Source organism: Oncorhynchus clarkii, chromosome 19, assembly GCF_045791955.1.
Source record: "Oncorhynchus clarkii lewisi isolate Uvic-CL-2024 chromosome 19, UVic_Ocla_1.0, whole genome shotgun sequence".
In the NCBI taxonomy this organism is placed as follows: domain Eukaryota; kingdom Metazoa; phylum Chordata; class Actinopteri; order Salmoniformes; family Salmonidae; genus Oncorhynchus; species Oncorhynchus clarkii.
This window is the reverse complement of record NC_092165.1, coordinates 48,369,038-48,397,014: the sequence shown is the minus strand read 5'-3', so window position 1 is coordinate 48,397,014 and position 27,977 is coordinate 48,369,038. Positions and strand designations below refer to the sequence as shown.

Genomic DNA, 27,977 nt, shown 5'->3' with positions numbered 1-27,977 from the left:
CTCGCAGCATGATACCAAAATCAATCCATCAATCATTCATTTTCTTTCATTTGTGCTCCCAGTGTCTGCAGTCGGAAAAGTTGTCGTCGTTTCCGAGGAGACGGAGAAGAGCATGAAGGTGACATGGCAGCCTGCACCCGGGAATGTTGTCAACTACCGGGTGACATACAAGCCGGCGTCGGGAGGGCGACAGCTGGCCACCAAGGTGCCCGCTGGGACCACCAACACCATCTTGAGACGCTTAACGCCCATGACCACCTACGACATCACAGTGCTGCCTGTGTACAAGCAGGGAGAAGGAAAAGCAAGGCAAGGAGTAGGAACCACACGTACGTTGGTTTATCATTAACCACAACTGAACTGTGCTCTGTGATGTTTACGTTAGGTTAGGGGAGTCTTGTACAGTAGTTAGTCACTGGAGGGTTATGCAGACTCATATCAAGTACTTATCATCATCAACAACTAAATCTTGCATGAAACAGATGCTTGTAGTAGGATAGCCCAGGAGAGAATGGATCTCCAAATAGGCAGCTAAGTACTAGGATTTTACTAGTAATTGTAATAGTTTAGCCACATTTTACTTCCACTTTATATTCATCTGTTTATATCAAATCTTAATTTTCTCTGTTCCAGTGTCACCGTACAAAGCCCCTAGAAACTTGCAGACCTCCGAGCCTGCTAGGACCAGTTTCAGAGTGACCTGGGACCCCGCTCCAGGGGAGGTCAAGGGCTACAAGGTCACCTTCCACCCCATTGGGAATGATATAGACCTGGGAGAGCTGCTGGTCGGACCCTATGACAACACTGTGGTTCTGGAGGAGCTCAGGTAGGCTTATCATTGGACTGGAATGTAAAGTATATCAGATGGACTGTCACATGTAATGTATTACTTTGCACAGGTACTGTAGTTTGAGCTATGACGCATTTTCATTAGTTCAGCAATTTGTTGTGTCAGTCTCTCAGTCATATCTCTCAGACAAACTGACAAACCTGTTGAGATGAATGAAGTGTAACTGATTTAAGTTTGTCTCACAGGGCTGGTACCAAGTACACAGTGAGTGTGTTTGGGATGTTTGAGGGAGGAGAGAGCCAGCCGTTGGATGGAGAGGAAAAGACTACTCTCTTTGATGCCCCTGAACCACCACCATATGATGGAGGTAATGCCTACTCTCAAACCCCTCCTACATGAATAATCACAGCCGGCAACAGCAACACAGCACTACACATGAGACTACACTGGAAAGAATTGATCTTATGCACAGCCAATCAACAACCGTGGGCACGGCAGCCATGTTAAAAAGTAAAGGGTCATGCGTAAGGTAAATATTTGTATTCAGGAATCGTATATATAAAAAGCTGTGATCCATTTTAGAGGCAAAGGCGAAATAACACATTTTCCTCAAAGAACCCAACAACCCTAATGACCTATAGGATTTTTTAAATTGTTTTATTAATCTCCCTCATGATACTTAAGGCCAAAGTGTGGGTATACATTTTTAATCCCTCTCCCCATAAAAACAGATGAGTTGCCCTAAATGCCTTTCCTCAAAGCTAATTGTCTCACCAAATAACAGATTTAACGACTGTTCCATCTGTTGGCTGCTCGCTTTTTTCATCACTTTGGGTTCCTCTTTCTTTTTCTGGATCCTGCGGCAGCTAAGAGCAGTAGAATTGAAAAAAGGTGAAGCTGTTTGCAATTACCAGTGTTTTACAACCTACCGGGTGTGAGCACGTGGCGTGGTGCAGGGCAGTGAGTGACAGGAGAGGAGAGGAAAGAGAGAGAAGGAGGAAAATGTTATGTGTTTGATGGAAGACTCCAGAGAGGCCAGTCTGACACTCAGCTGACTGGAAGGCCTCCTCTAATATGGAGCAGATACAGTGACAAGACCCAGTCAGCCAGTCAGCCAGTCAGTCAGGCAGCCACCCACCCACAATAATATAATTTAATAAATGGGACAGAACAACCCTTCTACACCCCATTTCCACCTTTCTCCTTACCCAGTACTCCTCAATTCAGTCCCCCCATCCACAATCCTGGAGGAGTGAGATTAAGAAGGGAGTGAGGAGAGAGGGATTGGGTCTGAAGTAATCCGTTCAACAGCCTCCCTCAACTCTGAAGATATTTTACACCAGACAGTAATGGAAATTTGTCTCCTTTTCCACATTCAAAGTGTTTTTTCCTGTAAATTATAGATAACCGTTCTTTGAGTCACAGATACATTTGTGCTGTAACGCACAAGTAAACAAAACATTGAATTTACAGTGCCATAAACAGAGACTGGATGTGAATTTATTTATTTGGTGAAATGCATATTGCAGTCAAAGGACAAACATCTGCCGTGGCCGATAAATCTTCCCCTTGTAGTCTCGCCCGATAGCCTTAGATAATTGTCTTTGTTACGACTGTGTAGCTAACTAAAACAGCCTGTAATCCGAACGACACACGGTTCAGTCACACTCCGCGGGACATCTATTAATCTGTGGGCCGCATGGGGAAGGAAAGACTAGTCTGTAAATCAAACATCATGTAACCTGTTTTCAATTGCAGACAGTGGCAGATTGCACAATGTCTGTGTGCGGCTGCTGCGTCTGCAGTCTTAACGGACTGGGGACGAGGCCTTCTTCTCATCCCACAGGTGTCTGGAAAACAGTGAGAGCTGTGCCAGTGAGGAATGCACAGTATCTCTCACCAAGGAGACCCTCGTATATCATGTCAGGAGAGCTTCTTTTTGTTGTTCCCCGGGAGAGGCTGAGCAGTGGCCAGTGAAGAACACTCCTCGGACAGAGAGAGAGACAGAACAGTCTCAACTTGTTGGAAGAAAAGAAGATAATAATTATATCGGCACCTGGAAATGAAATGTGTATGATGAAAATAACTTGTAACCCTAAAAATGGAATAGAAAGTGTTTTTACTGCTTGCTTTTAAAGAGAAATATGTGTTTTTTTTCTGTTTGGGAAGTGTGTGTGATGTACTGTGAATCAATGTCAACAATGTAATGTCAATGACCTCTTTTCTTTCCTACTCCTTCACCTCTCTTCACACCCATGCATTATTAAACACCTCTGAGCCATCTCCATGACATGTCTGCCCTCATAACTTCACCTGTAATATAACGGAAACTGCATTATAATAACTAGAGCCCATCACTGTTCTGTTCTGTGTCTCTGACCTGTAACCTCTGACCCCTCAGATGTGGTGTGTAAGACCAAAGCCCGGGCTGATATAGTCCTGCTGATCGATGGCTCCTGGAGTATCGGCCGTCTGAACTTCAAAACCATTCGCTCCTTCATCTCTCGCATGGTGGGAGTTTTTGACATCAGCCCTGACAGGGTCCAGATCGGTAGGTTGAACCTCAGTGTGCCTAAGGTCTCACAGGATATGAGCATTCCTGCTCCCTGCTGTAGATAACACTATTGTAGCTCCACTCTCCAGTAATTCTGTAGGTGTTATAGTGTTGTGTAGATTTACATGGCATCTGATCTGACAGAGGCTCTCTGTGTGTTTCTCCCAGGTCTGGCCCAGTACAGTGGTGACCCTAAGACTGAGTGGCACCTGAATGCCCACAGGACCAGGGCTTCCCTGTTGGAGGCTGTAGCCAACCTGCCCTACAAAGGAGGCAACACACTCACTGGTACTGCACTTAATCTATATCTATAACCTCATGCAGACATTACTGTTTTATACTGTTAACTCTATCATGTTCGTGCTTGTATTGGCTACTGAAGAAGGTTCCAGTTCGTAAACTTCACAATGGAAACTGTGCCACTGCTTTGATTCTTGGCAGCTGAGCTGTTTGTGTGATAGCCAGAGAGTGAAGGGAACTGAACTCAATTGTATGCTCCATTATGCAAATAAAACTTTGTTGTTCCTAATAGGCTCACAACGTATTTTATAATAATCTGCAGTCTGTTTAGCCTTGTTGGAAAGGCCTCAGAGAAATTATTAAACCGTATATATCAGTGTGGTAAATAAATGTTTCTGTCTTCGTTGCAGGTTTGGCTCTGAACTACATCCTCCAGAACAATTTCAAGGAGAATGTTGGGATGAGACCCAACGCTCGTAAGATCGGAGTGCTGGTCACTGATGGCAAGTCTCAGGATGACATCATTGCCAACTCCCAGAACCTGCGTGACCAGGGCATTGAGTTGTATGCCATCGGTGAGTCTCTGCCATCTTCACTGGGAACTTTTCCCTTTCTTCTATTTTGACTTGATAGGACATCTGACACTCCTTGTATCCATCTCAACTTGAATAATGACAGTTATCTTTGTCGTCTTGAAGTGGCGTGTGAATGCTCGAGTTGCCCTAGAATAATTGCTCTAAGACGGGATAGCTGACTTGACAGTTGTCCCTTGTTGACTCCTCCTAGGTGTGAAGAACGCTGACGAGAATGAGCTGAGGTCCATCGCCTCTGACCCGGAGGAGATCCACATGTACAACGTGGCTGACTTCTCCTTTCTGCTGGACATAGTGGACGACCTGACTGACAACCTCTGTAACAGTGTCAAGGGACCAGGTACCTTCAGCCTTCCATTAAACTCCTTGTCGTGACTGTTAATAAGGTGGCAGTCTTATTGGCTATGCAGGTTAAACCCCTTAGTCTTAATACTAGTGCTAAGGCTTATATTCACAAAATGTTCCAGAGCGGGAGTGTTGATCTAGGATCAGTTTTGCCTTTGATTTCATAATGAATAAGAGGGGAGAGCTGATCCTAGATCTTTGAGACTCTTTGTGAATACGGGCGACGATCTCGATCTGTGTGAGGCTGTAGTTATGTAAACAGGGTTTAGGTCATGGCTAAGAGAGACCCTCAATAGAGTTGCAAGTCTGGAGCACCAGAGGAGACTACACAAGGAGCTGAATGCCAGCTTACCACTGGAAATAATATAGAATCTAGTCCTCTTTCCCCCAATGCTCTATTTTATCCTCTCTGAAATTAGAAATAGTCTGCTCCTTAAACAAATTAATGAGCTGGAACTGGATACTATGTTTTTTTGAAAAGGCTTAGACATGACGTGCAGCCGTCTGGAGTAAAGAGTCTTTGTCTGTCTGTCAACTGGATTTTCTGCTAGGGAGCTGTGTCCAAATCTGTGAAAGACAACTCAAATGCTTGGTAAACAACAGGTGTAGACTAACAGTGAAATTCTTAAATAGGGGTCCTTCCCAACAATGCAGAGAGAAAATAGAGAAATAACAGAAAAGTAAAACATGTAATAATAAAAGCTTAGTAAATACACAATTAGTTATGATAACTTGGCTACATACACGGGGTACCAGTACCGAGTCCATGTGCAGGAGTACCAAGTAGTTGAGTTAGATATGTACAGGTACATACAGTGCCTTGCGAAAGTATTTGGCCCCCTTGAACTTTGCGACCTTTTGCCACATTTCAGGCTTCAAACATAAAGATATAAAACTGTAAAGATATAAAACTTTTTGTGAAGAATCAACAACAAGTGGGACACAATCATGAAGTGGAACGACATTTATTGGATATTTCAAACTTTTTTAACAAATCAAAAACTGAAAAATTGGGCGTGCAAAATTATTCAGCCCCCTTAAGTTAATACTTTGTAGCGCCACCTTTTGCTGCGATTACAGCTGTAAGTCGCTTGGGGTATGTCTCTATCAGTTTTGCACATCGAGAGACTGAAATTTTTTCCCATTTCTCCTTGCAAAACAGCTCGAGCTCAGTGAGGTTGGATGGAGAGCATTTATGAACAGCAGTTTTCAGTTCTTTCCACAGATTCTCGATTGGATTCAGGTCTGGACTTTGACTTGGCCATTCTAACACCTGGATATGTTTATTTTTGAACCATTCCATTGTAGATTTTGCTTTATGTTTTGGATCATTGTCTTGTTGGAAGACAAATCTCCGTCCCAGTCTCAGGTCTTTTGCAGACTCCATCAGGTTTTCTTCCAGAATGGTCCTGTATTTGGCTCCATCCATCTTCCCATCAATTTTAACCATCTTCCCTGTCCCTGCTGAAGAAAAGCAGGTCCAAACCATGATGCTGCCACCACCATGTTTGACAGTGGGGATGGTGTGTTCAGGGTGATGAGCTGTGTTGCTTTTACGCCAAACATAACGTTTTGCATTGTTGCCAAAAAGTTCTATTTTGGTTTCATGTGACCAGAGCACCTTCTTCCACATGTTTGGTGTGTCTCCCAGGTGGCTTGTGGCAAACTTTAAACAACACTTTTTATGGATATCTTTAAGAAATGGCTTTCTTCTTGCCACTCTTCCATAAAGGCCAGATTTGTGTAATATACGACTGACTGATTGTTGTCCTATGGACAGAGTCTCCCACCTCAGCTGTAGATCTCTGCAGTTCATCCAGAGTGATCATGGGCCTCTTGGCTGCATCTCTGATCAGTCTTCTCCTTGTATGAGCTGAAAGTTTAGAGGGACGGCCAGGTCTTGGTAGATTTGCAGTGGTCTGATACTCCTTCCATTTCAATATTATCGCTTGCACAGTGCTCCTTGGGATGTTTAAAGCTTGGGAAATCTTTTTGTATCCAAATCCGGCTTTAAACTTCTTCACAACAGTATCTCGGACCTGCCTGGTGTGTTCCTTGTTCTTCATGATGCTCTCTGCGCTTTTAACGGACCTCTGAGACTATCACAGTGCAGGTGCATTTATACGGAGACTTGATTACACACAGGTGGATTGTATTTATTATCATTAGTCATTTAGGTCAACATTGGAACATTCAGAGATCCTCACTGAACTTCTGGAGAGAGTTTGCTGCACTGAAAGTAAAGGGGCTGAATAATTTTGCACGCCCAATTTTTCAGTTTTTGATTTGTTAAAAAAGTTTGAAATATCCAATAAATTGTCGTTCCACTTCATGATTGTGTCCCACTTGTTGTTGATTCTTCACAAAAAAAGACAGTTTTATATCTTTATGTTTGAAGCCTGAAATGTGGCAAAAGGTCGCAAAGTTCAAGGGGGCCGAATACTTTCGCAAGGCACTGTATACAGTTGAAGTCGGAAGTTTACATACACTTAGGTTGGAGTCATTAAAACTTGTTTTTCAACCACTCCACACATTTCTCGTTAACAAACTATAGTTTTGTCAAGTTGGTTAGGACATCTACTTTGTGCATGACACAAGTCATTTTTCCAACAATTGTTTACATACAGATTATTTCACTTATAATACATTATATCACAATTCCAGGGAGTCAGAAGTTTACATACTCTAAGTTGACTGTGCCTTTAAACAGCTTGGAAAATTACAGAAAATTATGTCATGGCTTTAGAAGCCTCTGATAGGCTAATTGACATAATTTGAGTCAATTGGAGGTGTACCTATGGATGTATTTCAAGGCCTACCTTCAAACTCAGTGCCTCTTCGCTTGACATCATGGGAAAATCAAAAGAAATCAGCCAAGACCTCAGAAAAAAATTGTACACCTCCACAAGTCTGGTTCATCCTTGGGAGCAATTTCCAAACGCCTGAAGGTACCACGTTCATCTGTACAAACAATAGTATGCAATCTGTACAAACAATAGTATGCAAGTATAAACACCATGGGACCACGCAGCCGTCATACCGCTCAGGAAGGAGACGCATTCTGTCTCCTAGAGATGAACATACTTTGGTGCGAAAAGGGCAAAGGACCTTGTGAAGATACTGGAGGAAAAGTGCAAATCAATCCCAGAACAACAAAGTGTCTCTGAAGATGCTGGAGGAAACAGGTACAAAAGTATCTATATTCACAGTAAAACGAGTCCTATATCGACATAACCTGAAAGGCCACTCAGCAAGGAAGAAGCCACTGCTCCAAAACCACCATAAAAAAGCCAGACTACGGTTTGCAACTGCACATGGGGACAAAGATCGTACTTTTTGGAGAAATGTCCTCTGGTCTGATGAAAGAAAAATATAACTGTTTGGTTGAAAAAGGGGTTGTGGGGGTGTTGTGGGGGACTTTGCTGCAGGAGGGACTGGTGCACTTCACAAAATAGATGGCATCATGAGGAACAAAAATTATGTGGATATATTGAAGCAACATCTCAAGACATTAGTCAGGAAGTTAAAGCTTGGTCGCAAATGGGTCTTCCAAATGGACAATGACCCCAAGCATACTTCCAAAGTTGTGGCAAAATGGCTTAAGGACAACAAAGTCAAGGTATTGGAGTGGCCATCTCAAAGCCCTGACCTCAATCCCATAGAACATTTGTTGGCAGAACTGAAAAAGTGTGTGCGAGCAAGGAGGCCTACAAATCTGACTCAGTTACACCAGCTCTGTCAGGAGGAATGGGACAAAATTCACCCAACTTATTGTGGGAAGCTTGTGGAAAGCTACCGGAAACACTTGACCCAAGTTAATAAATTTAATGCAATGCTACCAAATACTAATTGAGTGTATGTAAACTTCTGACCCACTGGAAATGTGATGAAAGAAAGAAATATAAATATTTAAATAATATAAATATTATTCTGACATTTCACATTCTTAAAATAAAGTGGTGATCCTAACTGAGCTAAGACATTTTTACTAAGATTATACATGTCAGGAATTGTGAAAAACTGAGTTTAAATGTATTTGTCTAAGGTGTATGTAAACTTCCGACTTTAACTCTAACTAGGAATAAAGTGACATATAATAAACAATGAGATCCTATGCTTTGGGTTGATTTGATAGGAGGTGGCCCCGAGGCACCCACTGACCTTGTGACCTCAGAGGTGACCCACTATTCGTTCCGTGCCAGCTGGACAGGCCCTGAAGGTCCAGTGGAGAAGTACCGTGTGGAGTACATGACCTTGTCTGGACGCCCTCAGCAGGTACATACCTTTAACCTCCACACTAACTCAACCCTATCAAAGACCAACCCATCTGTTTACTCTTCCCTATCAGTCCCCCAAACCCCTCTGTCACTCACCCTCTATCAACCCCCAAACCCGTCTGTCACTCCCCCTCTATCACAAATCCCTCTGTCACTCCCCCTCTGTCAACCCCCAAACCCCTCTGTCACTCCCCCTCTATCAACCCCCAAATCCCTCTGTAACTCCCCCTCTGTCAACCCCCAAACCCCTCTGTCACTCCCCTCTATCAACCCCCAAATCCCTCTGTAACTCCCCCTCTGTCAACCCCCAAACCCCTCTGTCATTCCCCTCTATCAACCCCCAAACCCGTCTGTCACTCCCCCTCTATCACAAATCCCTCTGTCACTCCCCCTCTGTCAACCCCCAAACCCCTCTGTCACTCCCCCTCTATCAACCCCCAAATCCCTCTGTAACTCCCCCTCTGTCAACCCCCAAACCCCTCTGTCACTCCCCCTCTATCAACCCCCAAACCCCTCTGTCACTCACCCTCTATCAACCCCCAAACACCTCTGTCATTCCCCTATATCAACTCCCAAACCCGTCTGCCACTCCCCCTCTATCACAAATCCCTCTGTCACTCCCCCTCTGTCAACCCCCAAACCCCTCTGTCACTCCCCCTCTATCAACCCCCAAATCCCTCTGTCACTCCCCCTCTATCAACCCCCAAATCCCTCTGTAACTCCCCCTCTGTCAACCCCCAAACCCCTCTGTCACTCCCCCTCTATCAACCCCCAAACCCCTCTGCCACTCACCCTCTATCAACCCTCAAACCCCTCTGTCATTCCCCTATATCAACTCCCAAACCCGTCTGCCACTCCCCCTCTATCACAAATCCCTCTGTCACTCCCCCTCTGTCAACCCCCAAACCCCTCTGTCACTCCCCCTCTATCAACCCCCAAATCCCTCTGTCACTCCCCCTCTGTCAACCCCCAAACCCCTCTGTCACTCCCCCTCTATCAACCCCCAAACCCCTCTGTCATTCCCCTCTATCAACCCCCAAACCCGTCTGTCACTCCCCCTCTATCACAAACCCCTCTGTCACTCCCCCTCTATCAACCCCCAAACCCCTCTGTCACTCCCCCTCTATCAACCCCAAAATCCCTCTGTCACTCCCCCTCTGTCAACCCCCAAACCCCTCTGTCACTCCCCCTCTATCAACCCCCAAATCCCTCTGTCACTCCCCCTCTATCAACCCCCAAATCCCTCTGTAACTCCCCCTCTGTCAACCCCCAAACCCCTCTGTCACTCCCCCTCTATCAACCCCCAAATCCCTCTGTAACTCCCCCTCTGTCAACCCCCAAACCCCTCTGTCACTCCCCCTCTATCAACCCCCAAACCCCTCTGTCACTCACCCTCTATCAACCCCCAAACCCCTCTGTCATTCCCCTATATCAACTCCCAAACCCGTCTGCCACTCCCCCTCTATCAAAAATCCCTCTGTCACTCCCCCTCTGTCAACCCCCAAACCCCTCTGTCACTCCCATTCTATCAACCCCCAAACCCCTCTGTCATTCCCCTCTATCAACCCCCAAACCCGTCTGTCACTCCCCCTCTATCACAAACCCCTCTGTCACTCCCCCTCTATCAACCCCCAAACCCCTCTGTCACTCCCCCTCTATCAACCCCCAAATCCCTATGTCAGTCCCCCTCTGTCAACCCCCAAACCCCTCTGTCACTCCCCCTCTATCAACCCCCAAACCCCTCTGTCACTCACCCTCTATCAACCCCCAAACCCCTCTGTCATTCCCCTCTATCAACCCCCAAACCCGTCTGTCACTCCCCCTCTATCACAAACCCCTCTGTCACTCCCCCTCTATCAACCCCCAAACCCCTCTGTCACTCACCCTCCAACAACACCCAAACCTCTCTGTCACTCCCCCTCTATCACAAATCCCTCTGTCACTCCCACCTGAGGATGGAAGCAAGTTGTAAAGGTTTTGTTCTCAATGACTTACTTTGCTAAATAAAGATAGAAGAGATGACATACTATAAGTATTCACCCTGACCCCACACCTACCCTACATGTAGCTTTGAGGACATTATGGGCAGGTTTTTGGGAAGACTTTTTCATTGTCCTGGGTTTAGTTCTAGCCTCTGATCTGCCAGATACTAGAGGGAAACCCCAGAAACTCTCTCCACCTCCCTTCCTCAAGCTTGTGTTGGCTGCTCAGTATGAGGGTGTTTGGTAAAATGGGTTTGGCAGAGGGTAAGACCACAAAATACAAGGCTTCCAATTGAAGGTTTGTTTTGTTTATTTCATATCCCTTTATCTGACAGCTGCAGGGTCTTGGCTCCAGTGTACTAGAATGGGGTAGCTAACTTCCAACTTCTTGGAGTCCAATTTCATTTTTCTAAGTATTTATTTTATTCCAACTCTCATGGCTTTGTGATGCAGTGGTCTAGTGTGTGATCAAGGTTTTGTTTGTTTTTTACTCTTCTAAATAGAAACAGAGTGGGGCGGAAAGTGTGGAGTTTGTTCAGAGTTCCTACAACCAATTTCTGACCTACCACCTGGATTCGGTCCTATGTAGCAAAATTTGAAAGATAATGAAATTGTAACCCTACTTTTGAGAAAATGGCTCATGAGTATTTTGGTACAGCTACTGGAGAGTTCTTCTTTGTCTACACCCATTCAACATCGTTCACACCCTCTTAAGCCGTAGCCACACCCATCTCTCGAAGGATTCACAGTGTAGTAAACAACCAAAGATTTCAAGACTAAAAGTAGTGAGAGTAGAAGCAAAAAGTAGTAGTAAAAATAAACTCTATCTAGTCCTTGGCCTATATCCTAATCTGACTTTGGTGCAGGTCATACTGTTCTTCACATTACCGTATCTGGTAAACAAACAATATATAAAATAAAATCTAAATGTATTTGTCACATGCGCATGATACAGAAGGTGTAAACGGTACAGTGAACTGGTTACTTGGATAGTGGAGTCTTTTGTTTATACATGTAGCTAGCTAGTTAGCTAGCTAAACAATGAACCATAATCCCAACTCTAATGCCACGTTCAAAACAACTGGGAACTAAAAAAAAAAGACTGGGAAAAATCGATTTGAATGGTCATCCAACTCAGAATTCCAACTCTGGAACTCGGGCCTCTTTCTAGAGCTCCTACACAGATCATACATGTAACGTTAGCCAACGAGCCAGCTAGCTAAAGTTACCTAGCTAGTTAACAGAATACTTTAACTTGCAATGAAAATGACTTTCCACGAAATTGGAAACATATAATATCTAAAAATGTCGTTTGACTCTTGCCTGTATACATGGATGAACTCTTCTCCCTTCGTCATGCATGCCACGGTTGCCCTTAGTTTGAAGATGTTATCCGGAGACAAATGTTTTATACAACAGACTCTCCGCATTTGGCAATCATCTCTCTGCTTCCACTGGGCATTCCACTGATTTCAAAACTGTTATAAACAGAAGCACGCTACATGGCAGACCAATGCAAACTCATCTCTCGGCATGTCCAGCCCACTACTGTCTCGGCCAATCATGGCTAGTGGGAAGGTTCCTGTATTTTCCATGGCTAAACCAACTAGGCTCGTTATTTAACAATTGCATTCATATTTACAAAAGGCATACACATGAAAGTTCACATGTTCCAGCAAGCATTTCTGAAAAACATTTTTTTTAAATGCCTCTCCTGTAAAGTAGTGACGTGCAACATACGCCTAGCTTCCAGAAACGGGTCATATTTGTGGTTCAATGAAGACCACTAGCATCAACACAGGAAATACTGATAGCTGTACTTTGTTGTATTGTTTGGCTTATTTGTCCTCCAACAGAAACCAACCTTTCCATGCTTGTCAATGGGGTTACTTAAAAAAGACATCCAAAGTCATTCTACAACCTCATACTGTATTCGCCTGGTTCATGTTTACTCTTGTTGTCTGGGTGTAGATGTTTGTTGATGGCTCTGTGACCACAGCCATCCTACCTAACCTGAACCCACTGACTGAGTATCTGGTCAACGTCTACTCTGTCATCGGAGAGGAGAGCAGCGACCCACTGAAGGGCGCTGAAACCACCTGTGAGTCCTAATCTGTTTTTCTGTGTTCTTCTTTAAAACCACTATACTGTACCTGTCCATTACTGTCCTTTAACATACCTGTATGTCCCACACGTAATCTCTATAGGATCAACAATGGATGTCTTTGAGACTGTAAAACAAGCATTCTTCCGTTACATTCAGCACACCACTGTGACTTTATAGATGTTCCTGTGGTGCTTGTGCGGTCCCTGTTTTCAACGTTAAAGAAAGAACAACACTGTCTTATTTATGATACCATATAAGGCTGATATTATTGTAATCAAAGGGGGAAACACTGTTTCAAACTCAAAACCATGCTGTTATTCGGCGCCCACTATGTGCATCAAGAATGAGAGTTTATTTTATGTTGTTCTTCACTATTCTTTTATTTGTCCTCTAGAATAGCGTGATTTTATGAAGCAATTTTCTTTATGAGTTATTTCTCCATAAAAGCTCCTATAAAATACCTAATTGTTTAGTTCTCACTTCTTGAATAGGCACATGAAATCTGCATGGCTACGTTTCACTGCAAACATTTCATTTTTGAATGGGATTGTGTGTGTTTAGAATCTAAGTGTTTCCCTCTCCCTCTTCCCATGTCCAGTGCCCCTCAGCGCAGTGAGGAAGATGATCATCTATGAGGAGCGTCCCACCACCATGAGGGTGAAGTGGGAGGAAGCAGTGGGTGCCACGAACTACATGCTACTCTACAGAGCCATCAACGCCACAGAGCCCTCCGTGGAGAAAGAGGTGAGACGGCAACTGAGAGAGAGAGAGAGAGAGAGAGAGAGAGAGAGAGAGAGAGAGAGAGAGAGAGAGAGAAAGAGAGAGACGCCAGTCCAACTGCTGCACTGACACACATACACAGATGCTGCCAATGACCGGATATACCGGTCCCCTGCCAATGTCTCCTGACAGCATGCAGATGTCAAGGAGCAGTGATGAATAACTTTCCTTTTATGGATGCAGAGACAACAAAACACAGAATTATTTATTACATTTTTTTTTTTACTCTGGCATGATATTAGTTCCTGAGGTGTCAAATCAAGAGGATTAGATCGTCTGTAGTATTGGCAAACACTTAGATAAGTTATATGACACTGGACACTGCCTAAGACCCTTAATCTGTGGAAACATGTTCATCCAAACTGCCTGTCTGAACGACAGTGAGCCTTGTAAAATAATGTTTGTTCCGTCATGGTACTCCCTGCAGATGAGAGTTGGAGGGGACACGACTGATGTCCAGTTGGTGCAGCTGATCCCCAACACGGCCTACACTCTGTCCATCTTAGCCCTGCATGGACAGTCAGCCAGCGACCCTCTGACTGAGCAAGGAGTCACATGTACGTACAGAACAGTACTCTTCTACCTTCAAATGTTGTTATTAATGTTTTTGTCAGTGCCCTAAGGGAGGGTAAGGCACGACAGGTCCTAACTTGTATAGAGTAAATCAGGTCTCCTCACTCCCTAGTTTATGGAATGAAAGGGATTAAAGTAATAATGGAATTTGGTGAGCCTCATGTTCTATATCTCTGTCCCCTCTGTAGTGCCCATGCCCCCTGCGGGAGAGCTGAGGGTCAGAGACGTTACCCATAGCACCCTGAAGATGAACTGGGATGCTGCTCCAGGTGCCGTCCTCAAATACATCGTCACCTACACGCCTGATGAGGGAGAGGCCAAAGAGGTGAGATACGACAATCACAATACATCTGTTGGATACAGACGGCAGTGAAAGGAATACTCTGTACTCTACATACTCCCTCTGGGGGCAGAAACATATGCTTAGCTCTCTCTCCTACTGGTCACAGCAGACACCAGCTCCTGTGCTGAGCACATTCTCTGTTTATGTCAGCTAGCAGATTGATATTGATATTTTTTACGCATCATTTGAGATATGACATTAGACAGCGTAATGGGAAGGGCAGCTGGTGAGAAGGGTATGCAGTGGACCTCTGGGTCTGTGCTATTTGACCGGGAGCCTGGTGGAAGGATCACACCACTGGACCGGGAGCCTGGTGGAATGATCACACCATTGGACCGAGAGTCTGGTGGAAGGATCACACCACTGGACCGGGAGTCTGGTGGAAGGATCACACCACTGGACCGGGAGCCTGGTGGAATGATCACACCACTGGACCGAGAGCCTGGTGGAATGATCACACCACTGGACCGGGAGCCTGGTGGAAGGATCACACCATTGGACCGGAAGCCTGGTGGAAGGATCACACCACTGGACCGGGAGCCTGGTGGAAGGATCACCCCATTGGACCAAGAGCCTGGTGAAAGGATCACCCCACTGGACCGGGAGCCTGGTGGAAGGATCACCCCACTGGACCGGGAGCCTGGTGGAAGGATCACCCCACTGGACCGGGAGCCTGGTGGAAGGATCACCCCATTGAACCAAGAGCCTGGTGGAATGATCACACCATTGGACCGGGAGCCTGGTGGAAGGATCACCCCACTGGACCGGGAGCCTGGTGGAAGGATCACCCCACTGGACCGGGAGCCTGGTGGAAGGATCACCCCATTGAACCAAGAGCCTGGTGGAATGATCACACCATTGGACCGAGAGCCTGGTGAAAGTATCACCCCACTGGACTGGGAGCCTGGTGGAAGGATCACCCCATTGAACCAAGAGCCTGGTGGAATGATCACACCATTGGACCGGGAGCCTGGTGGAAGGATCACCCCACTGGACCGGGAGCCTGGTGGAAGGATCACCCCATTGGACCAAGAGCCTGGTGGAATGATCACCCCACTGGACCGGGAGCCTGTTGAAAGGATCACCCCACTGACAGAGATTTCAGACTAAGGAACATTAGGAATGACCTCCTGTACCAAATGCCGTGATCGTGCGATTCCTGAGTACTGAAAAGAAACAGAGAAGTTTATTGTGCATTTAGAAATATGTTTGGGGTACTTTTCCAGTGCAGTATGTTTGTGCTTGACTGTCATATATATATATATATTTTTTTTTTTACTTGATTGTTTATCTTTTTCCACCTCTGCGTGTGCTAAGGATTTACACATGAAGTGGAGATAACATGCTGTCTCGTCAGATGTATATAAAGACGCCCACAGTTTCTCTCACAGATTCTTTGGAACTCATCAATGAGAATGGAAAATTACTTTGGAAGGCATTCAACATGACCATGATGAGGAAAACAGAATTACTCATGACAAACCCTAACCCTCCATTTACAAAATAATGCAATAGTTATTCAGTTGTTGATACAGGTAAATGATTTAACATGGTTTACACTGGAATAATGTGACAGACTGTAGAGCTTGATGTAAACAAAGATGTTGTTTTGGTCTGCAGCTTGAAGTGGGGGGAGGTGTGACCTACAAGGCCTTGGACAACCTGATCTCTCAGACTGAGTATGTCCTGGCTGTCACCCCCATCTACAATGATGGAGCTGGAAACCCCATGCTCAACACAGCCATCACAGGTACAGTCACACAGCGTATGTGAGGGTTAACACACTGGGGTTACACTCCATGGAAGTCCTACTCAGTACTATAGGCCCCAAAAACTTTTGGGCCCTAGTTATAGGGTATATTGATGTTTTTGTTATAGGGTATGGTAATGTCCTAGTTATAGGGTATAGTGATGTCCTAGTTATAGGGTATATTGATGTTTTTGTTATAGGGTATAGTAATGTCCTAGTTATAGGGTATATTGATGTTTTTGTTATAGGGTATAGTGATGTCCTAGTTATAGGGTATATTGATGTTTTTGTAATAGGGTATGGTAATGTCCTAGTTATAGGGTATATTGATGTTTTTGTTATAGGGTATGGTAATGTCCTAGTTATAGGGTATATTGATGTTTTTGTTATAGGGTATAGTGATGTCCTAGTTATAGGGTATATTGATGTTTTTGTTATAGGGTATAGTGATGTCCTAGTTATAGGGTATATTGATGTTTTTGTAATAGGGTATGGTAATGTCCTAGTTATAGGGTATATTGATGTTTTTGTTATAGGGTATAGTGATGTCCTAGTTATAGGGTATATTGATGTTTTTGTTATAGGGTATGGTAATGTCCTAGTTATAGGGTATAGTAATGTCCTAGTTATAGTGTATAGTGATGTCCTAGTTATAGGGTATAGTAATGTCCTAGTTATAGGGTATATTGATGTTTTTGTTATAGGGTATAGTGATGTCCTAGTTATAGGGTATATTGATGTTTTTGTTATAGGGTATAGTGATGTCCTAGTTATAGGGTATATTGATGTTTTTGTAATAGGGTATGGTAATGTCCTAGTTATAGGGTATATTGATGTTTTTGTTATAGGGTATGGTAATGTCCTAGTTATAGGGTATAGTGATTTCTTTGTTATAGGGTATAGTGATGTCATAGTTATAGGTTATAGTGATGTCATAGTTATAGGGTATAGTGATGTCATAGTTAAATGGTATAGTGATGTCGTAGTTATAGGGTATATTAATGTCTTTGTTATAGGGTATGGTAATGTCATGGTTATAAAGTATAGTGATGTCATAGTTATATGGTATAGTGATGTCATAGTTATAGGGTATATTAATGTCTTTGTTATAGGGTATGGTAATGTCATGGTTATAAAGTATAGTGATGTCATAGTTATATGGTATAGTGATGTCATAGTTATAGGGTATATTAATGTCTTTGTTATAGGCTATGGTAATGTCATAGTTATAGGGTATAGTAATGTCATAGTTATAGGGTATAGTGATGTCTTTGTTATAATGTCATAGTAATGTCACCTCTCTTTCGTATCGTATGAGATCCCCAAAGATTGGAAAGCTGCCGCGGTCATCCCCCTCTTCAAAGGGGGAGACACCTTAGACCCAAACTGTTATAGACCTATATCCATCCTGCCCTTCTTTTCTAAAATATTCTAAATTCAAGTTAAAAAACAGATCACCGACCATTTCGAATCTCACCATACCTTCTCCATTATGCAATCTGGTTTCCGAGCTGGTCATGGGTGCACCTCAGCCACGCTCAAGGTCCTAAACGATATCATAACCGCCATCGATGAAGACAGTACTGTGCAGCCATCTTCAACGACCTGGCCAAGGCTTTCGACTCTGTCAATCACCGCATTCTTATCGGCAGACTCAATAGCCTTGGCTTCTCAAATGACTGCCTCGCCTGGTTCACCAACTACTTCTCAGATAGAGTTCAGTGTGTCCCGCCCAACTAATATCACTACTCTAGACGGTTATGACCTAGAATATGTGGACAACTACAAATACCTAGGTGTCTGGCTAGACTGTAAACTCTCCTTCCAGGCTCATATTAAACATCTCTAATCCAAAATTAAATCTAGAATCGGCTTCCTATTTCGCGACAAAGCATCCTTCACTCATGCTGCCAAACATACCCTCGTAAAACTGACTATCCTGCCGATCCTTGACTTTGGCGATGTAATTTACAAAATAGCCCCCAACACTCTACTCATCAAGCTGGATGTAGTCTATCACAGTGCCATCTGTTTTATCACCAAAGCCCCATATACTACCCAACACTGCGACCTCTATGCTCTCATTGGCTGGCCCTCACTTCATATCCATCGCCAAGCCTGCTGGCTCCAGGTCATCTATAAGTCTTTGCTAGGTAAAGCCCCGCCTTATCTCAGCTCACTGGTCACCATAGCAACACCCACCCTTAGCACGCGCTCCAGCAGGTATATTGCACTGGTCATCCCCAAAGCCAACACTTCCTTTCGCCGCCTTTCCTTCCAGTTCTCTGCTGCCAATGACTGGAACGAATTGCACAAATCTGGAGTCTTATATCTCCCTCTCTAACTTTATGCATCAGCTGTCAGAGCAGCTTACTGTACCTGTACACAGCCAATCTGTAAATAGCACACCCAACTACCTCATCACCATATTATTACTTACCCTCTTGCTCTTTTGCTCCCCAGTATATCTCTACTTGCACATCCTCATCTGCATATATATCTCTCCAGTATTAATGCTTAATTGTAATTATTTTCACCTCTGTGGCCTATTTATTGCCTTCCTCCCTACTCTTCTACATTTGCACACACTGTACTACCTCATCCCCATATCAATTTTTATTTTGTGTTATTGACTGTATCTTTGTATGTGTTACTCTGTGTTGTTGTTTTTGTCGCACTGCTATGCTTTATCTTGGCCAGGTCTCAGTTGTAAATGAGAACTTGTTCTCAACTGGCCTACCTGGTTAAATAAAGGTGAAATAAAAATAAAATAAATATATAGTTATAGGGTATAGTAATGTCATAGTTATAGGGATGTCATAGTATTTAAATTATATATATTTTTTAATTACCCCTTTTTCTCTCCAATTTTGTAATATCTGATTGGTAGTTACAGTCTTGTCCCATTGCTGCAACTCCCCTATGGACTCTGGAGAGGCGAAGGTAAAGAGCCATGCGTCCTCCGAAACATGACCCTGTTAAGCCGCACTGCTTTTTGACACACTGCTGTGTGTCGGAGGAAACACCGTCCAGCTGGCGGCTGAGATCAGCGCTCAGCCCACCATAAGGAGTCTCTAGAGCACGATGGGACAAGGAAATCCCTTCCGTTCAAACCCTCCCCTAACCCGGACATCACTGGGCCAATTGTACGCCGCTTCATGGGTCTCCTGGTCACGGCCAGCTGTGAAACAGCCTGGGATCGAACCCGGGTCTGTAGTGACGCCTCAAGCACTGCAGTGCCTTAGACTGCTGCGCCACTCAGGAGGACAGAGATGCCATAGTTATAGGGTGTAGTGATGCCCTGGTTATAGGGTATAGTGATGCCCTGGTTATATGGTACAGTGATGCCCTGGTTATAGGGTACAGTGATGCCCTGGTTATAGGGTATAGTGATGCCCTGGTTATAGGGTATAGTGATGCTCTGGTTATAGGGTGTAGTGATGCCCTGGTTATAGGGTATAGTGATGCCCTGGTTATAGGGTATAGTGATGCCCTGGTTATAGGGTATGGTAATGGCATGGCAATCTCTCCCATATACATTTTCCTTTCTTCTGTGTAGATGTTGTTCCTGCTCCTAAGAACCTGCGTTTCTCTGAGGTGACCCAGACCAGTTTCAGAGCCGACTGGGACCATGGGGCCCATGACGTGGCCCTTTATCGTATCGGCTGGACTAAGAAAGGAGAAAACAACTTTCAATATGTAAGACAACCATCCAGGTGGTTTGCACTGACATTAGATTTTGATTAACTATGTACAGAATATTGGTTTAATGTACAGAATTTGATTATTCTTGGTATTCGCAATAAAGTTGTGATTAGGAAGCATTGCCGACATATATTCTATATGCCCTGTTGTGTTGTGTCTCCCAGTCTATAAGCCCTGTTGTGTCTCCCAGTCTATAAGCCATGTTGTGTAGTGTCTACCAGTCTATAAGCCCTGTTGTGCTGGGTCTCTCAGTATATGAGCCCTGTTGTGTCGTGTCTCCCAGTCTATAAGCCCTGTTGTGTCGTGTCTCCCAGTCCATAAGCCCTGTTGTGTTGTGTCTACCAGTCTATAAGCCCTGTTGTGTTGTGTCTTCCAGTCCATAAGCCCTGTTGTGTTGTGTCTCCCAGTTTATAGGACCTGTTGTGTCTACCAGTCTATAAACTCTGTTGTGTCGTGTCTCCCAGTCTATAAGCCCTGTTGTGTTGTTTCTCCCAGTCCATAAGCTCTGTTGTGTCTCCCAGTCTATATGCCCTGATGTGTCTCCCAGTCTATAAGCCCTGTTGTGTTGTGTTTCCCAGTCTATGAGCCCTGTTGTGCTGTGTCTCCCAGTCTATAAGCCCTGTTGTGCTGTGTCTACCAGACTATAAGCCCTGTTGTGTTTTGTCTCCCTGTCTATAAGCCCTGTTGTGTTGTGTCTCCCAGTCTATAAGCCCTGTTGTGTTGAGTCTCGCAGTCTATAAGCCCTGTTGTGTCTCCCAGTCTATGCGCCCTGTTGTGTTGTGTCTCCCAGTCTATAAACCCTGTTGTGTTGTGTCTCCCAGTCTATAAGCCCTGTTGTGTCTCTCAGTCCATAAGCCCTGTTGTGCTGTGTCTCCCAGTCGATAAGCCCTGTTGTGTTGTTTCTCCCAGTCCATAAGCCCTGTTGTGTCTCCCAGTCGATAAGCCCTGTTGTGTCTCCCAGTCTATAAGCCCTGTTGTGTTGTGTTTCCCAGTCTATGAGCCCTGTTGTGCTGTGTCTCCCAGTCTATAAGCCCTGTTGTGCTGTGTCTACCAGACTATAAGCCCTGTTGTGTTTTGTCTCTCTGTCTATAAGCCCTGTTGTGTTGTGTCTCCCAGTCTATAAGCCCTGTTGTGTTGAGTCTCCCAGTCTATAAGCCCTGTTGTGTCTTCCAGTCTATACGCCCTGTTGTGTTGTGTCTCCCAGTCTATAAGCCCTGTTGTGTTGTGTCTCCCAGTCTATAAACCCTGTTGTGTTGTGTCTCCTAGTCTATAAGCCCTGTTGTGTCTCTCAGTCCATAAGCCCTGTTGTGCTGCGTCTCCCAGTCGATAAGCCCTGTTGTGTTGTTTCTCCCAGTCCATAAGCCCTGTTGTGTATCCCAGTCTATAAGCCCTGTTGTGTCTCCCAGTCTATAAGCCCTGTTGTGTTGTCTCCCAGTCTATATGCCCTGTTGTGATGTGTCTCCCAGTCTATAAGCTCTGTTGTGTTGTTTCTCCCAGTCCATAAACCCTGTTGTGTCTCCCAGTCTATAAGCCCTGTTGTGTTTTGTCTCCCAGTCTATAAGCCCTGTTGTGTTGTGTCTCCTAGTCTATAAGCCCTGTTGTGTTTTGTCTCCCAGTCTATAAGCCCTGTTGTGTTTTGTCTCCCAGTCTATAAGCCCTGTTGTGTTGTGTCTCCCAGTCTATAAGCCCTGTTGTGTTGTGTCTCCAAGTCTATAAGCCCTGTTGTGCTGTGTCTCCCAGTCTATAAGCCCTGTTGTGTCTCCCAGTCTATAAGCCCTGTTGTGTTGTTTCTCCCAGTCCATAAGCTCTGTTGTGTCTCCCAGTCTATATGCCCTGATGTGTCTCCCAGTCTATAAGCCCTGTTGTGTTGTGTTTCCCAGTCTATGAGCCCTGTTGTGCTGTGTCTCCCAGTCTATAAGCCCTGTTGTGCTGTGTCTACCAGACTATAAGCCCTGTTGTGTTTTGTCTCTCAGTCCATAAGCCCTGTTGTGCTGTGTCTCCCAGTCGATAAGCCCTGTTGTGTTGTTTCTCCCAGTCCATAAGCCCTGTTGTGTATCCCAGTCTATAAGCCCTGTTGTGTCTCCCAGTCTATAAGCCCTCTTGTGATGTGTCTCCCAGTCTATAAGCCCTGTTGTGCCTTGTCTCCCAGTCTATAAGCTCTGTTGTGTTGTTTCTCCCAGTCCATAAACCCTGTTGTGTCTCCCAGTCTATAAGCCCTGTTGTGTTTTGTCTCCCAGTCTATAAGCCTTGTTGTGTTGTGTCTCCTAGTCTATAAGCCCTGTTGTGTTTTGTCTCCCAGTCTATAAGCCCTGTTGTGTTTTGTCTCCCAGTCTATCTCCCAGTCCATAAACCCTGTTGTGTCTCCCAGTCTATAAGCCCTGTTGTGTTTTGTCTCCCAGTCTATAAGCCCTGTTGTGTTGTGTCTCCTAGTCTATAAGCCCTGTTGTGTTTTGTCTCCCAGTCTATAAGCCCTGTTGTGTTTTGTCTCCCAGTCTATAAGCCCTGTTGTGTTGTGTCTCCCAGTCTATAAGCCCTGTTGTGCTGTGTCTCCAATCTATAAGCCCTGTTGTCCTGTGTCTCCCAGTCTATAAGCCCTGTTGTGTATCCCAGTCTATAAGCCCTGTTGTGTCTACCAGTCTATAAACTCTGTTGTGTCGTGTCTCCCAGTCTATAAGCCCTGTTGTGTTGTTTCTCCCAGTCCATAAGCTCTGTTGTGTCTCCCAGTCTATGTGCCCTGATGTGTCTCCCAGTCTATAAGCCCTGTTGTGTTGTGTTTCCCAGTCTATGAGCCCTGTTGTGCTGTGTCTCCCAGTCTATAAGCCCTGTTGTGCTGTGTCTACCAGACTATAAGCCCTGTTGTGTTTTGTCTCCCTGTCTATAAGCCCTGTTGTGTTGTGTCTCCCAGTCTATAAGCCCTGTTGTGTTGAGTCTCCCAGTCTATAAGCCCTGTTGTGTCTCCCAGTCTATACGCCCTGTTGTGTTGTGTCTCCCAGTCTATAAGCCCTGTTGTGTTGTGTCTCCCAGTCTATAATCCCTGTTGTGTCTCTCAGTCCATAAGCCCTGTTGTGTATCCCAGTCTATAAGCCCTGTTGTGTTGTCTCCCAGTCTATAAGCCCTGTTGTGTTGTCTCCCAGTCTATAAGCCCTGTTGTGATGTTTCTCCCAGTCTATAAGCCCTGTTGTGCCTTGTGTCCAAGTCTATAAGCTCTGTTGTGTTGTTTCTCCCAGTCCATAAACCCTGTTGTGTCTCCCAGTCTATTAGCCCTGTTGTGTTGTGTCTCCCAGTCTATAAGCCCTGTTGTGTTACGTCTCCCAGTCTATTAGTCCTATTGTGTCTCCCAGACTATAAGCTCTGTTGTGTTGTTTCTCCCAGTCCATAAACCCTGATTTGTCTCCCAGTCTATAAGCCCTGTTGTGTTGTGTCTCCCAGTCTATAAGCCCTGTTGTGCTGTGTCTCCCAGTCTATAAGCCCTGTTGTGTCTCCCAGTCTATAAGCCCTGTTGTGTCTACCAGTCTATAAACTCTGTTGTGTCGTGTCTCCCAGTCTATAAGCCCTGTTGTGTTGTGTCTCCCAGTCTATAAACCCTGTTGTGTTGTGTCTCCCAGTCTATAAGCCCTGTTGTGTTTTTTCTCCCAGTCTATAAGCCCTGTTGTGTTGTTTCTCCCAGTCTATAAGCCTTGTTGTGCTGTGTCTCCCAGTCTATAAGCCCTGTTGTGTCTACCAGTCTATACACTCTGTTGTGTCATGTCTCCCAGTCTATAAGCCCTGTTGTGTTTTGTCTCCCAGTCTATAAGCCCTGCTGTGTCTCCCAGTCTATAAGCCCTGTTGTGTCTACCAGTCTATAAACTCTGTTGTGTCGTGTCTCCCAGTCTATAAGCCCTGTTGTGCTGTGTCTCCCAGTCTATAAGCCCTGTTGTGCTGTGTCTCCTAGTCTATAAGCCCTGTTGTGTTTTGTCTCCCAGTCTATAAGCCCTGTTGTGTTTTGTCTCCCAGTCTATAAGCCCTGTTGTGTTGTGTCTCCCAGTCTATAAGCCCTGTTGTGCTGTGTCTCCAATCTATAAGCCCTGTTGTCCTGTGTCTCCCAGTCTATAAGCCCTGTTGTGTATCCCAGTCTATAAGCCCTGTTGTGTCTACCAGTACATAAACTCTGTTGTGTCGTGTCTCCCAGTCTATAAGCCCTGTTGTGTTGTTTCTCCCAGTCCATAAGCTCTGTTGTGTCTCCCAGTCTATGTGCCCTGATGTGTCTCCCAGTCTATAAGCCCTGTTGTGTTGTGTTTCCCAGTCTATGAGCCCTGTTGTGCTGTGTCTCCCAGTCTATAAGCCCTGTTGTGCTGTGTCTACCAGACTATAAGCCCTGTTGTGTTTTGTCTCCCTGTCTATAAGCCCTGTTGTGTTGTGTCTCCCAGTCTATAAGCCCTGTTGTGTTGAGTCTCCCAGTCTATAAGCCCTGTTGTGTCTCCCAGTCTATACGCCCTGTTGTGTTGTGTCTCCCAGTCTATAAGCCCTGTTGTGTTGTGTCTCCCAGTCTATAATCCCTGTTGTGTCTCTCAGTCCATAAGCCCTGTTGTGTATCCCAGTCTATAAGCCCTGTTGTGTTGTCTCCCAGTCTATAAGCCCTGTTGTGTTGTCTCCCAGTCTATAAGCCCTGTTGTGATGTTTCTCCCAGTCTATAAGCCCTGTTGTGCCTTGTGTCCAAGTCTATAAGCTCTGTTGTGTTGTTTCTCCCAGTCCATAAACCCTGTTGTGTCTCCCAGTCTATTAGCCCTGTTGTGTTGTGTCTCCCAGTCTATAAGCCCTGTTGTGTTACGTCTCCCAGTCTATTAGTCCTATTGTGTCTCCCAGACTATAAGCTCTGTTGTGTTGTTTCTCCCAGTCCATAAACCCTGATTTGTCTCCCAGTCTATAAGCCCTGTTGTGTTGTGTCTCCCAGTCTATAAGCCCTGTTGTGCTGTGTCTCCCAGTCTATAAGCCCTGTTGTGTCTCCCAGTCTATAAGCCCTGTTGTGTCTACCAGTCTATAAACTCTGTTGTGTCGTGTCTCCCAGTCTATAAGCCCTGTTGTGTTGTGTCTCCCAGTCTATAAACCCTGTTGTGTTGTGTCTCCCAGTCTATAAGCCCTGTTGTGTTTTTTCTCCCAGTCTATAAGCCCTGTTGTGTTGTTTCTCCCAGTCTATAAGCCTTGTTGTGCTGTGTCTCCCAGTCTATAAGCCCTGTTGTGTCTACCAGTCTATACACTCTGTTGTGTCATGTCTCCCAGTCTATAAGCCCTGTTGTGTTTTGTCTCCCAGTCTATAAGCCCTGCTGTGTCTCCCAGTCTATAAGCCCTGTTGTGTCTACCAGTCTATAAACTCTGTTGTGTCGTGTCTCCCAGTCTATAAGCCCTGTTGTGCTGTGTCTCCCAGTCTATAAGCCCTGTTGTGCTGTGTCTCCCAGTCTATAAGCCCTGTTGTGTCTACCAGTCTATAAACTCTGTTGTGTCGTGTCTCCCAGTCTATAAGCCCTGTTGTGTTGTGTCTCCCAGTCTATAAGCCCTGTTGTGTTTTGTCTCCCAGTCTATAAGCCCTGTTGTGATGTGTCTCCCAGTCTATAAGCCCTGTTGTGCCTTGTCTCCCAGTCTATAAGCCCTGTTGTGTTTTGTCTCCCAGTCTATAAGCCCTGTTGTGTTGTGTCTCCCAGTCTATAAGCCCTGGTGTGTTGTGTCTCCCAGTCTATAAGCTCTGGTGTGTTGTGTCTCCCAGCCTATAAGCCCTGTTGTGTTGTGTCTCCCAGTCTATAAGCACTGTTGTGTTGTGTCTCCCAGTCTATAAGCCCCGTTGTGTCTCCCAGTCTATAAGCCCTGTTGTGTCTCCCAGTCTATAATCTCTGTTGTGTCTCCCAGTCTATAAGCCCTGTTGTGTCTACCAGTCTATAAACTCTGTTGTGTCGTGTCTCCCAGTCTATAAGCCCTGTTGTGTCGTGTCTCCCAGTCTATAAGCCCTGTTGTGGTTTGTCTCCCAGTCTATAAGCCCTGTTGTGTTGTGCCTCCCAGTCTATAAGCCCTGTTGTGTTGTGTCTCCCAGTCTATAAGCCCTGTTGTGTTGTGTCTCCCAGTCTATAAGCCCTGTTGTGTTGTGTCTCCCAGTCCATAAGCCCTATTGTGTTGTGTCTCCCAGTCTATAAGCCCTGTTGTGTTGTGTCTCCCAGTCTATAAGCCCTGTTGTGTTGTGCCTCCCAGTCTATAAGCCCCTTTGTGTCTCCAAGTCTATAAGACCTGGTGTCTCCCAGTCTATAAGCCCTGTTGTGTTGTTTCTCCCAGTCCATAAGCCCTGTTGTGTATCCCAGTCTATAAGCCCTGTTGTGTTGTCTCCCAGTCTATAAGCCCTGTTGTGATGTGTCTCCCAGTCTATAAGCCCTGTTGTGCCTTGTGTCCCAGTCTATAAGCTCTGTTGTGTTGTTTCTCCCAGTCCATAAACCCTGTTGTGTCTCCCAGTCTATAAGCCCTGTTGTGTTGTGTCTCCCAGTCTATAAGCCCTTTTGTGTTGTGTCTCCCAGTCTATAAGCCCTGTTGTGTCTCCCAGACTATAAGCTCTGTTGTGTTGTTTCTCCCAGTCTATAAACCCTGTTGTGTCTCCCAGTCTATAAGCCCTGTTGTGTTGTGTCTTCCAGTCTATAAGCCCTGTTGTGTTGTGTCTCCCAGTCTATTATCCCTGTTGTGTCTCCCAGTCTATAAGCCCTGTTGGGTTGTGTCTCCCAGTCTATAAGCCCTGTTGTGTTGTGTCTCCCAGTCTATAAGCCCTGTTGTGCTGTGTCTCCCAGTCTATAAGCCCTGTTGTGTCTCCCAGTCTATAAGCCCTGTTGTGTCTACCAGTCTATAAACTCTGTTGTGTCGTGTCTCCCAGTCTATAAGCCCTGTTGTGTTGTTTCTCCCAGTCTATAAGCCCTGTTGTGTTTTGTCTCCTAGTCTATAAGCCCTGTTGTGTTGTGTCTCCCAGTCTATAAGCCCTGTTGTGTTGTGTCTCCCAGTCTATAAGCCCTGTTGTGTTGTGTCTCCCAGTCTATAAGCCCTGTTGTGTTGTGTCTCCCAGTCCATAAGCCCTGTTGTGTTGTGTCTCCCAGTCTATAAGCCCTATTGTGTTGTGTCTCCCAGTCTATAAGCCCTGTTGTGTTGTGCCTCCCAGTCTATAAGCCCCATTGTGTCTCCCAGTCTATAAGCCCTGGTGTCTCCCAGTCTATAAGCCCTGTTGTGTCTCCCAGTCTATAAACTCTGTTGTGTTGTGTCTCCCAGTCTATAAGCCCTGTTTTGTCGTGTCTCCCAGTCTATAAGCCCTGTTGTGTTTTGTCTCCCAGTCTATAAGCCCTGTTGTGTTGTGTCTCCCAGTCTATAAGCCCTGGTGTGTTGTGTCTCCCAGTCTATAAGCTCTGGTGTGTTGTGTCTCCCAGCCTATAAGCCCTGTTGTGTTGTGTCTCCCAGTCTATAAGCACTGTTGTGTTGTGTCTCCCAGTCTATAAGCCCCGTTGTGTCTCCCAGTCTATAAGCCCTGTTGTGTCTCCCAGTCTATAAGCTCTGTTGTGTCTCCCAGTCTATAAGCCCTGTTGTGTTGTGTCTCCCAGTCTATAAGCCCTGTTGTGTTGTGTCTCCCAGTCTATAAGCCCTGTTGTGTTGTGTCTCCCAGTCCATACTGAACAGTGATGAGACCAGTAACGTGTTGGAAAAGCTGCAACCAGACACTATGTATGACGTGTCCGTCACCGCCATCTACCCTGACGAGTCTGAGAGTGAGGACCTGCTGGGCAGCCAGAGAACATGTAAGAGAAGTTAATTATCTAATCTAATGCATTACAATAAATACATATTAGGAGCTGACCATGCAGATCAGATTTATTAACAATTTCTCTTTATATTTCTGTTTCCCTCTGCAGTGTCCAAGGTTATTTTCACCCCTGGTAAGTTAATTTGTTG

The 27,977-nt window shown here is 45.2% G+C and overlaps 1 protein-coding gene across 2 annotated transcripts in view; it reads left to right on the top strand.

Annotated features, from left to right (window-relative positions):
- Positions 1 to 27,977, top strand: part of LOC139375330 (collagen alpha-1(XII) chain-like) — an 87,847-nt gene that overhangs the window by 23,616 nt on the left and 36,254 nt on the right. For both annotated transcript variants that reach the window (XM_071117011.1, XM_071117012.1), the window contains exons 15-30: positions 63 to 329; positions 634 to 826; positions 1,036 to 1,157; positions 3,192 to 3,341; positions 3,513 to 3,632; positions 3,995 to 4,159; positions 4,371 to 4,517; positions 8,658 to 8,797; positions 12,753 to 12,882; positions 13,487 to 13,632; positions 14,096 to 14,225; positions 14,430 to 14,566; positions 16,205 to 16,334; positions 19,894 to 20,033; positions 27,691 to 27,823; positions 27,938 to 27,961. In XM_071117011.1, the coding sequence (XP_070973112.1) occupies positions 63 to 329; positions 634 to 826; positions 1,036 to 1,157; positions 3,192 to 3,341; positions 3,513 to 3,632; positions 3,995 to 4,159; positions 4,371 to 4,517; positions 8,658 to 8,797; positions 12,753 to 12,882; positions 13,487 to 13,632; positions 14,096 to 14,225; positions 14,430 to 14,566; positions 16,205 to 16,334; positions 19,894 to 20,033; positions 27,691 to 27,823; positions 27,938 to 27,961 (2,274 nt within the window). The remainder of the gene's footprint in view (positions 1 to 62; positions 330 to 633; positions 827 to 1,035; positions 1,158 to 3,191; positions 3,342 to 3,512; positions 3,633 to 3,994; positions 4,160 to 4,370; positions 4,518 to 8,657; positions 8,798 to 12,752; positions 12,883 to 13,486; positions 13,633 to 14,095; positions 14,226 to 14,429; positions 14,567 to 16,204; positions 16,335 to 19,893; positions 20,034 to 27,690; positions 27,824 to 27,937; positions 27,962 to 27,977) is intronic.